This window comes from Microcebus murinus, chromosome 19 (assembly GCF_040939455.1).
Source record: "Microcebus murinus isolate Inina chromosome 19, M.murinus_Inina_mat1.0, whole genome shotgun sequence".
NCBI lineage: Eukaryota > Metazoa > Chordata > Mammalia > Primates > Cheirogaleidae > Microcebus > Microcebus murinus.
Window position 1 is genome coordinate 20,276,809 of NC_134122.1, and position 12,115 is coordinate 20,288,923.

Below are 12,115 nucleotides of genomic sequence, written 5' to 3' on the forward strand. Positions count from 1 at the left end.
CTCCAGTGTTTTAGGCAGAAAGCTGGGGTGGCGTTACCCTGATGGCGTCACCCGCGTCGAAGAGGCACCCCACCTGCCAGGGCGGCCAGCTTAGAGGGGCAAAGGTGGAGGTGCAGAGACCAGCGAGGAGGTGGCTAGATCCGCCAGCTGAGCGCTGTGCAGCTTTGGAGGGAAGTGGAGAATGCACTGGGCTCGTGGTGACAGGAGGGCGGTGGGGGTGGAGAAGAAGGGGGCATCTGTCTCGACGTGCAGGCGTCGGGCTGGCGTGAGTACAGCACTCACAGAGAGAGACCCACAAGCCTGGGCTGGGTCAGGGACGAGTGTCCTGAACGAGACTTGGGAGTGTGGACAGCGTGGGCGCCTTAGACAATCCAAAGTGGAACCGCTAAGGAGGCGACTGGGCGTGGCACTGGGCGGGGCGGTGGGGGGACTGGAGCAGAAGGGAGTGGGGACGGTTGCCTGTGAGCAGGAGCAGCGGCTCACCGGGGGAGGACAGAGCAGCACCAGGCTGCTGGGCGCAGCTCAGTGGAGCGAGGGGAGGAAGCCAGATTGGCGTGGGCTGTGCGGTGGACGGGGGGTGACAAAGGGAGACAAGCCCTTCGGAAAGACAGGAGAGAGGGAACACGGCCGGCCGGGCACCGGGTTGTCACACCCATCCCCGCCGGAGCCAGCCCCCGAGATGGGCGCAGAGCCGGAGGGAGGTCCCCCTGCCCCGTGTGGGGGTGACTCCTGTCCACACTGTCCCCCCAGACCCGGGACCTGGTTGCTGCGTGTCAGCTCGGAGCCAGGCAAGGGCCGGCCTCAAGGACTGTGGCTGTGGGACAGCTTCTACGCCGTCTCTTCTCTCTCTGAAGGCACAATTATCCCAAGAGTAGCCACGGAGCTGCGGCCAGCCCCTAACCTCAACCGCCGTGGGAGGACGAGAGGAATCTGAGACTCAGTCTCGGCTCCCGCTCGTACCTGACTCTCAAATCACACCACGACACCCAGATTTGCCTAAACACACTTGGTTTCTCGGCCACTCCTGGCCTTTGCCTGTGCCCGAAATACCCTTCCTCACCCACCGCCAGTGAATGCTTCACCCGCCCGGTGAATGCTTCACGGGTCTTGAAAAACTTGGCTCGAGGGTCTCTTCTGCGAAGCTTTTTCTATCTGATACCTCCCACCAGGGCCCTGGAGAAAGGCCCTGACCCCTCCTGCCCGGAGCCACTTCCAGGAGTCTCCACCTCACAGCACCCACAGTGCTTTGCTGTGGGCACTAGATTGTGAGCAGGGGGCTGCAAACTCAAACGCCTCAGGCCATTGTCGCCATGCATAAACACGGGCCAGTGTGGCCAGATCTTTTTCACGAGAAGCCAAAAACCTTGATTTTTAATGTGAAATCTCCTGGTTTTTATAACCCAGCCAACAATTAAAAAGTTTCAAAACCACCGTGGAGTCAAACAATGCACATCTTCAGGCAGGATTCCCCAAGGGCTGCCTGTTTTCCAGGCGCTATCTGCCCCCTTTCAGGCAGGGAGTGCGTCTTACTTGCCCTGCACAGAGAGAGGGAGGTCTCTGAGGGTGTAGGGAGAAGGAACCCCCAGCTTTGTGCCAGAAACTTCACTGCAGCAACTCACGTAACCCTCACAACAAAGCCTCGAAGTGGGCATTAATCTATTTTCCAGCCAGGAAACCGAAGCTCTGGGAGGTGAAGTGACTGCCCGGGCACTCGCAGCTGGTCAACTGCAGAGCTGATTCCCACTCTGGTCTATTTCTTCAGGCGTGACACGAAGGCTACATGCGTGGCTACGGGCCAGGCACTCAAACTGCGCCTGCAACAGAAATCACCCCATAACTTTCTACTATGCTTAACAATACAATTATTAATTAATACCGCGATTTATTGAGCCCCTTGTGGTTCTAGGTGCTAGGGACAGAGAAAGCCAAGCGCTCTGCTCCCGTGCAGTGGAGCACACATAGGAAGGGGGCAGACATGAACCTGTGATTTCAGAGAGTCCCAGTGCCACGGAGAGAGGTGCGGGGGCCCAGGGAGGAGGCTGTCCCCAGGAGCCGGGCTGCCCTCCCAGGGAGCACCCGGGCCTTGTCAACCCCCGGCCACCACTTCCTGAGTGGTGCGGGGCGTTTGCTCAGCGCGGCCGAATTCCCTCTGGAGTCTAATCCAACAGGTCTCATTTTCTTGCACACATTGTTAAACCAGATCCGAGCATTAAGCATTCAAGAAAGCCCCGATCTGCAAATATTTACCTTTCGTTCGCCAGCTTCCGACCCTCCCTTTGGGAGGCCCAATTAAGACAGCCTCCTTGGGGACGGCAGGCAGGGTGACGCTGATCTGGGACGTTCCTCAGAGCTAGGACAGGCAAGGCTGCTCCCAGCTGGGGGGGAGGGGTACAGGCTTTTCGTCCCCCCCCCAACCCGACGCAGGTACATACCGGCCCTTCCACGTGAGCATAGACACGCACTAGTGCACACACGCACGCACGCGTGCACACACAGCTTTCTTACACACACCGCTATACTTGAAAGGCCCTGAAAACCATTCGGAATCTGCCCGACTGATCCTTAGACGTGCAATCGTCTCTTGCAGAGAACAATCTACGGGGAGCTGGGTGGGGATGGGGGTGGGGAAGGGACAGTCCAAGCCTTTCCCGGCCACCAGCCCCCACAGGGCGCCACCTTGACCCCAGTCCCCGGAGGACAGCGTGAGAGGCCAGGCTGAAGTGGGCTCTACCAAGGCCTCTCCTGCAGTGAGGAACGGCAGGGCATCAGGGTGACACGCACCCCGTCCCAGGGCGTGCGTCACCCCAGACCCCCATTCTGCACCTCTCCTGCCCCTCACAAGGTGAGCTCTTCCGCTGTGTGACTCCCCTCCCCACTGTGCCAGGTCCCACCTCAGTGCCCGGCACAGACTGCTGATCACGCCTGAGAAGCTGCACAGCATGGAGATTGGCTGTGTGGCCTGGGTTCAAATCCCAGCTCTGGCACTTACCAGCTGTGTGACCTTGGACAAGTCACTCTCCCTCTCTGTGCCTCAATTTTGCATCTGTCAAATGGGGATGACAATAACACCTACACCTCATAGAGGTGTTGGGGACATTAACTGAGTTACATCTAAGGAATTAAGGAGGGCCTGACTCAGGGCAAGATACAACAACATGATTATTAGCAGTACCTCTTGGTCACTGCCAAGCTCATGCTTCGCTCTGAGGTCCGGCATTAGGATCAGAAGGGACAGGAACTGTCACACACGAAGCCCTCCACGTGCCAGGTGCTGTGCCCAGCACGTCACGCGGGTGATCAAATTCCAGCCTTCCCGGGACAGGGGGACTCTGGACGCCCCACCGTGGGTCAGAAGAAACTAGCCCAAGGGGCTCCCTGCCTCGGCCCAACTCACACAGCAGCAAGGGACAGAGACTGGAAACCTCGCTCCAAACCCCTGCCCTTCCCGCAGCGCCTTCTGTCCCCCAAGGAGCAGGACGCGTTGGCAGGCGGGGCCGTGGATCTCCTTCGCTTGTGTCCCTGCCTGTGGTTTCAGGGACGCCGTCCGCCTGCCGCGGGTTTCAGCCCTGCTTTGACCCCCAAGTCCCTGCAAACCTGTGCAGAGACCTACGAGCTCTGAGCTCTTTGCAGGGGAGGCACACAAAAAAAAGAAGCAGAGGAAACGGAACAGCCCAGCTAAGCTGAAATGCTCTCCTCAGAGGGAAAGGGAAATAAAATTTGATGAACCTCTGCACAACGTTCCAGCTATGAATGTGCAAAACGGCGCTCTGCTCATACGCTGGTGAGCGTTCATCAGGGCCTGAGCTGTGAGGGACCCTGGGAACTGGGGCACCAGCAGACAGCGGCTCTTGCCGATGGCCTTCGGAGAGGCCCTGCCCCCCGCCTCAGCAGAACGGGGCGCTGTACCCACCGACGCCCCAGGAGGCAGATCTCCCCCGCGGAGGTGACAGCTGACTGCAGCGCTGCTGGGGCATTTCAGGCTGCTCTCAGCGCTCACCGAGGGCCTGCTCTCAGCGCTCACCCAGAGCCTGCTCTGGGCCCTGTGCCGGGCACCACGACCCCCACAGCCCGGGGCGAGGCGAGCCAGGTACCAGGTTAGCCTGACCTCCCTGGCCACAGCTGCCCGGCCTGGCACTGGACACCTGACTTAGGCTGGCAATGACATCCTCTCTCCCGGGGCTCTGGCATGGAGGTGCTGGCACTCGGTGTCCAAGAGGTGGCGGTGGGGCTGGCGCTGAAAGGGCATGAGGGAGCCACGGCTGGGGCCTCCAAAGAGAAGCGTCCATCGGTCACCAAAACTCCCTGTGTGGGCACTTGCAAGTGTCCACCCCAAGGCAAGGGGCTCAGGAGACGGCAGGGAACAAGACAGCAAAGACCTTCTATCACGGAGCTCCCAGCCTGCAAACCAGCAAGCAGAGAAGCACAGAAAACACTGGCAGCGGGTGTCAGGTGCTACCCAAAATAGCGACGGGATACAGTGTGGCCAGGACGGGGCGCGTGGGGTGTGCACATTTAGATCAGGTGACTGGGAAGGCCTCACGAGAGCATCCCAGGCAGGGGCACAGCACGGACAGACGCCCTGCGCCGGGGCTGAGCACGCAGTGTCAAGGGCTGGAAAGGAGCTCCACGCGGCAGAGGAAGACAGGGCTCTGGGACAGGGAGGGTGCCTGTGTGGCCCTGCCACGGTCCCCGTGTTCCTGCTCTGCTGTCACAGGCCCCAAGGCGCTTTCAGTTCCGTGCCACAGAAAGGCGTCACTGCATGTCTCGTTCGGGTCCCCAGAGGTAGACCCAGTGACAAGGATTTGGGGACAGGTAGTTCACTGGGGAGGAGGTGCCAGGACACATGGGGGTGCAGAGGGGGAGTGAGACAGGGAAGGGAGAGCCAGTACAGGGGTGTTGACAGGCAGGCCCCTGCTGAGGGTACCTGGCACCCAGTCCCGCTGGGGACCTCTGAGAGGCGCTGCAGGGCACACCCCAGCGCTGTCTCACCCAGGGGTGGGAAGCTGGGGTCTTCATCCACCAACAGCACCAGCTCCTGACAGCCCAGCTCCCCCACGCGGGAGACTAAGCACCCGCGTCAGAGAGAGCAGGAGGAGCCCCCAGCCTGCACACGAGCCACCCACACTGAGCACGTCTGCCCGGGGCTCAACAGCACCTGCTTGGACTCCAGCGGCTGCCTGGGTGTGATCCCAGCCCTGCTCCTTCCGTCTGGGTGGCCTGATCCCTGGGGACACTGCCAGCTCTGACTGTCTTCAGTCTTGGAGACAGCCACCCAGACCTAGGGCCCGACTCCACCTCCATCACTGTGCAAGCTTAAGTAAGTGCCTTAATTTCTCTGAGCCTCAGTTCTCCCCATCTGTAAAATGGGACTGATGTACTAACTGCATAGGGAGGTCCTGAGGATGAAATTAAATGCCTGAGGCTCAGGGCCTGGCACACAACTCACGCCCCATAAATAGCAGTTGTGATGGTTGGCTCTGGCCTGGGGCTGCTGTTGTCTCTCCTCTCCCAAGAGGATATTGGTCATTGATCATTCTTGGGCCCTACAGGTACAGGGGACCAGGTAGGATGGGCTGGGGTGTGGCCAAGGTGTGAATCAGAGCAGCCCGGGCACCATCTCTACTGCCACCGACTGCAACAGCCGTGGGAGGCAGATGGAGTCAGAGAGTGGTGCAGCTGTGGTTCATGGGGCCTGCTGCACACACAGGCACAGGGACGTGGGATGGACCAAGGGGGACCTCGCCCCTCACAGCCCAGAAGAGACTGGAGCTGCTACCGGGGTGTGGGTTGCTGCTAGACCAGGGAGCGGCTCTGGAGGGAGCCAGGAGAAAAGCAGGGGAGCGAGGGTGGATACAGTGGGAAGACTCATGTGAAGACTCATGTGACCAGAGGTAGTCCCTGCCCCTGAGGAGCCACCTCCTCTAGCAGCCGTCCCCACAGTGGGTCCTCTTTACGCTCAGTGCCGTGACAGAGCCCGGAAGGAAACCTGGCTTCAGCCCCTGTATCGTGGTTCTGAGAAGCACGGGGCCTGGTGGCAAACACCCAGACTTGGCTCCCTTCTGGGTTTCGCATGCTCTGATCACGTAAGCCCAAGGCAACCTCATGCCCCATAAAACATGGAAATGTCCCAGAAATCCCAGCCCAGTGGGGGCCACACTCTGCCTCGCGCAGCCTGCCCCTTCCGCCCACAGCCTCCCGGAACGCCTCCGCCAGACCACGCGCTCCACTTCGTGACTGGGGGCCCTGTGGCCACCGAGGCCGGGCCCTGCACTTCAGATGGCCAGTGGTGGCAAGAGGTGACCGCGTGCGCACTGACCTCTCCCGGAAGTACTTGATGGCCTCAGGGTCTATGAAGGTCGGCTCCTCTCGGTAGCTCTGCTCAAAGACCTTGCGCTTGTGCCGGAACTCAATGACCGTCTTGGTGTAGGAGTTGAGCGTGGTGACAGAGGCTGCCATGCAGCAGGTAAAGGAGCCCCACGCCAGGCTGCCAAGAGATCAGGAGAGAGACGCCGCGGTGAGGGAGGGCAAGGGACAGGAAACACGCCCGTCCACCACACGTGCATGCACCCCTGCTCGCTGCCTCCTCTGGGCCAGACCCCGAGCAGGTGCTGCCGCAGAGAAGAACAGACTTGGCCCCTGCTCCACTCACAGGCTGGTCTGGGGACAGAGTGACCTGTGCGTTGCGACAGTGATAAGACAGAGTTGGTTACAGGGTGGCACAAGGAGGGCACATCATGCCGTCCAAGGGGGCTGGCGACAGGGAAGTTTACCCAGGAAACAGCAATGCTCCTGCTGGCTCTGGCAGGGCTGCTGGGAGCCGGCCAGGGGACAGGGCCCTCCAGGAGAGGGGAGCAGTGTGTGCCTCGGCACGGAGCCATGCGACAACAGGGAGCCTTCCAAAGACCGTGGGGGGCTCGGGGTACCGGAGCGAGGGTGATGAGATTCGTCGGAGTTGATGATGGAGAAGGAGACGCGGGCTTGTTGTCCGCGAGTGCTAAAGCACCTTTGCTCACACGAGCCCTGGGCAAGATGCTCACTCAGCCTCGCGTTCCTCAAGCCCATGTTGGTGGGCATACCGATAGCACGACCCCAGAGGGTTGTTTCAAGGGTTAAAGACGATCCATTGACATCTTAGCACCGTGTCCGGCACATGGCGGGCACTGGAGAAACGGGTGCCGTCATTGTTACCGTTATAGTGACGTCCTTCCCACCTATCTCTAAAGGGCTTGGTTTGCAAGCCCTCCCTGTGAGAGGCGACGCTACAATGACCTGCCTGGCTCCCTCCTCCGCGCCTCTCTCTCTGCACAGCTGGGACGTGGCTGCCCTCACCCGGTGTGTGCTGAGCCAGCCCCGTGCTGGAGGCGACACCTGTCCACACCTGGAAAGAAGGGAAAGGCGGGAGTGGGACAAGCGGGTCCAGTTCTGGGAAGGGCCTCTGGCCTGGCTCCCCTGACCGAGACTGCGCATGCACATTCAGTTCCAGGAGTGCGGCGCTTTCCTGGCTGTGGTGACACCCGGCCCGGTTATTGGGGCCCCGATTTCCGTCTCTGCCTTGGTGACTGTTTCCCCCCAAATCAAGCGCTCAATTTTGCTGTTCCAGCCCCACCCTGCCTGAGCACTCCAGGCCTGAGCACTCCGCGCCCCCCTGCTGCTGGCACACGCACCTGGTCTCTGAGCGTCACCCCCTGCAGCCCCCGTGGTCAGCCTCCGAGTACCCCAGGGGAAGCAGGGAAAATCTGAGGATTCAGCCTTTCCCAAAGGGATCCACAGTAATGATGTATTTCCCTTAGCACCAAACCCGCTAATAGATTCTCCTGACACTTTCATGAGGAGGAGCTAATCTAGATCTCCTGGAAGCCCTGAGTGTCTGTGATAGACAGTTTTGGGGTGTCGGCCTGGCCCCTCTAAGAACTTCTCTGTCCACCAAAAGGTCCAGCATGTGACCCACTCCCTGTTCACAGATGACTGGACATGGGCTGAACATCTGGCCAAAGCTGGTCCCATCGGATACTCTCTTCTGAGAGGGAAGCCGGAGATTCTAGTTCAATCTGGGATATCTCTTGGAACCAGCATGGTGGAAACTCAGAACTTGAGGATGGAGAATGCAGAAGGAGGCTTTCTCCGGCATTCTGTGAGCACGTTGGTTTTGCCCGGTCTGCATCCATGCTTCCTTCCTTCCTTCTGGGGACAGCACCCTGATTCTGCTAAGGGATCACCCCGCCCTTCCTCGCAGGCCATGTGGGCTGGCCCCACCCCACCCTCTCCTGGTGAGCACATGACCTCGGCCTGGCCAATGAGAGTGCTGCTTTCCTCTGGCCACAGTAATCGGTTCAGGGACAGGCGTGTGACCCATGTCAGACTCGTGACAGTCACTCCCCAGGACTTTGAGCTCCTCAAAGCTCCTCTTTCTTCCGGGGTGCTGAGCTAGTGGGATCTGAGCCAGCAGTTGACGGGGACCCTCTGGCCACCACCCAGCCTGAGGATGAAGCTGACCCAGAAGACAGCAGAGCCTTGAAAAGGAGCCAGATCCCCAAGCTGAAGCTATTATCCTTGGACTCTTCAATCACGGGAGCCCAGATTCCTTTTATTAAAAAAATTGTTTTCCCCTTAAGCCAATTTGAATTGGGTTTCTGTCATTGGTAGCAAAAGTTCTTAAACAATTACTTTTTATAAATTGTCTCCTTTTGCATAAGTTAGTCGAAGTGAATCTCTAGTCTACACAGCCAGAAACTGTGACCATGGAGCCAAGGTTGACTCTCAACCCCGATGGCCCAGGCAGGGGGTAGAGAAGGCTGGTCCCTTCTTACCCTCGAATGTCACCCCCTCCTCTGTGGGCAGTCCCTGTCCACCATCTCCGAGAAGCCCCCTCCCCGTCACTCTGCCACCTGTCCTTGTTTCATTCATCACACCCTGTAATTCTCTTGCATCTTTTTTTCCCCTTTCATTTATGTATCCTTTGTTTTTAAATTAAAATTTTCCTTGTAAGGTAATCACAGATTCACATTGCAGCTGTGAGAAACTACAGAGAAAGATCCTGTGGACACCTTAGCCAGTCGCCCCCAGTGGCGACATCTTGCAAAACTAGTGCCATAACACGGCACAGCATCCCAAGAAGGACATTGACGTCCCCACAGTCGAAACACAGACCAAGGATCCCCCCCTTGCCACTTTATAGCCACACCCACTTCCCTCCCGACCTCCCCCAACTCCTGGCAACCACGAATCCTTTCCTCATTTTGATAATTTTACCCCTTTGAGAATTTTATATAAATGAAATCATACAGTATGTGTGTGTGGGATTGGCTTCTTCCACTACGTATATTTCTGTAGAGAATCATCAAAGTTGTATCAGCAGCTTGTTCCTAAATACTGAACAGTATTCCTGCCAGCAGTGTATAAGCTTGTATAATGTATAAGCTATGTATAATGTCACCAGATTTTGGTGGTGTCATTTTTTAAAAATATTTTGCTATTCTGATAGATGTGTAGTAGTATCTCATTGCAGCTGTACTTTGCATTTCCCAACAGTTTGTGGGGTTGAACAACCTTTTGTTTGTTTCTTTGCTATCTGCACATCCTCTTGCGCAAAACGTCTGTGGGTGGTTTTTGCCCACTTTCTAATCGGATTGTTTCCTTATTGTTTACTGTTGAGTTTTGAGAGCTCCTTATGTATCCTAGAGATTAGCCTTTTGTCAGATAAGTGGTGTGTAAATGTTTTCTCCCAGGCTGTAGCTTGTCTTTTCAACCTCTTAATAGGGTCTTTCATGGAGTAAATGTTTTTAATTTTGATGAAATCCAATTGATCAATTTTTCCTTTTATGTTTTTGATGTCAAATCTAAGAACTTTTTGCCTAGCCCTAGATCCCAAAGATTTTCTTCTACTTTTTTCTGAAAGGCTTATAGTTTTACATTTTATATTTAAGTCCGTGATCCATTTTTAATTAATTTTTTAAGAGATTTGCAGTTTAATTAAGGCTGATTGTTTCTTTTGCCATTGAACATCCAATAGCTCCAGTACCATTTGTTGAAAAGGCTGTTCCCCTTCCAGTGAATTGATTTGCACCTTTGTCAAAAATTCGTTGGGTACATTTATATGAGTCTGTTTCTGGACTTTTTTTTTCCACCTAAGTTGTCTTAGGATCTATGAATTCTCTATCTTGTTTCATTGACCTATGTGTCTATCCCTCTACTAATACCACACAGTCTGGATTACTGTAGTTATGTAATAAGTTTTTGAAATTGGGTAGACTAATTCATCTGCTTTATTCTTCTTTTTTAAAATTATTTTAGCTATTCTAGTTCCTTTGCCTTTCCACATAAATTTTAGAATAATCTTGTCTGTATCTATAAAGAAATCTTGCTGAGATTTTGATAGCAATAGCATTAAACCTGTATACCAGCTTAGAAATTGATATCTTCACTATGTTGAGTATTCTGATCCATGAACATAGTATACTTTTCCATTTTTTAAGGTCTTCTTTGATTTCTTTCACTGGTATTTTTGTATGGTTGTATGGTTTTCAGCATAGAAGCCCTGTATATGTTTTGTTAAAATTTATACCTAAGTATTTTACTTTTTTAGTATAGATAGTATTGTTTTTGTTCTTTTGTTTTTTGGGGTTTGTTGAGACAGGGTCTCATTCTGTCACCCTGGCTAGAGTGCAGCAGCATCATCATAGCTCACTGCAAACTTCTGTGCTCAAGCAAGCTTCCTACCTCAGCCTCCCAAGTAGCTGGGACCACATGCTTGTGCCACCATGCCCAGCTACCTTTTCTATTTTTGTATACAGATGGAGTCTCACTCTTCTTGCTCAGTCTGGTCTCAAACTCCTGCCATCAAACAATCCTCCCACCAAACCTTCCAAAGTGTTAGGATTACAGGCGTGAGCCACCACGCCCCCGGCCTGGTATTGTAAATATTTCAAGCTTTGTTGTCCAAATGTTCATTGCGAGTTTATAGAAATATAATTGATTTTGTATTTTTATCTTGTATCCTAAGACTATGATGAGATCTGGGTATTTTTTAGGTCTGGGTATTTTTTTTTTTTTTTTGGTAGATTCTTTGGATTTTATGTAAATAATCATATCATCTACTGGTAGGTGTGGTTCATTTCTTCCTTTCCAATCTGTGTGCCTTTTATTTCCTTAGCATGCCTAATTGTACTAGCTAAAACTTACAGTACTATGTTGAATAACAGTGGTGTTCCCAATCTTAGAAAACTTCAGTCTTTCAACATCAAGTATAATGTTAGCTGTAGGTGTTTTGTAGACGTTCTTTATTAAGCTGAGGAAGTTTCACCTCTATTCCTAATTTTCTGGGAATTTTAAAAAATTATGAATGAATGTTGAATTGTATCAAATGCTTTTTCTGCATCAATTGATATGATCATGTGATTTTCCCTCTTTAGCCTATTATTAAAATAATATGATGGATGACATTGACTGATTTTCAAATATTGAACCAGTCTTTTTCTTGTTCTTTCTCTCTTTTTTTTTTTTTTTTTTTGAGACAGAGTTTCTCTCTGTTACCCCAGTTAGAATGCACCATCATAGCTCACTACAACCTCAAACTTCTGGGTTCAAGTGATCCTCCTGCCTCAGCCTCCTGGAATAGCTGGGACTACAGGCACACACCACTACACCTGGCTATTTTTTTTTTCTATTTTTAGTACAGACAGAGTCTCACTCTTGCTCAGGGTGGTCTCCAACTCTTGAGCTCAAGTGATCCTCCCACCTCAGTCTCCCAAAGTGCTAGGATTATAAGTGTGAGCTACTGCTCCCAGCAGAACCAGTCTTTATCCTTGGAAAAAAAACCATTTATCATGGTGTATAATTCTTTTTATATGCTGCTGACTCCTATATGCTATTATTTTGTTAAGAATTTTTACATCACCAGGCATGATGGTGTGCACTGTTATCCTAGCTACTGGGGAGAGCAAGCAGGAGGATCACTTGAGCCCAGGGTTTGAGACCAGCCTGGACAACATAACAAGATGCTGTCTCTTAGAAGAAAAAAAAATTTGCATCTGTATTTATGAGGCCCATTAATCTGTGGTTCTCTTTTTTGCACTGTCTTTGGTTTTAATAACAGAGTAATACTAGCTTCATAAAATGA

General features: G+C 53.5%; 1 protein-coding gene across 1 annotated transcript in view; it reads right to left on the reverse strand.

Moving 5' to 3' along the window:
* Nucleotides 1-12,115, reverse strand: part of GSG1L (GSG1 like) — a 198,399-nt gene that overhangs the window by 21,241 nt on the left and 165,043 nt on the right. Inside the window, exon 5 of the mRNA XM_012759022.3 lies at nt 6,317-6,484. Within this exon, the coding sequence (XP_012614476.2) occupies nt 6,317-6,484 (168 nt within the window). The remainder of the gene's footprint in view (nt 1-6,316; nt 6,485-12,115) is intronic.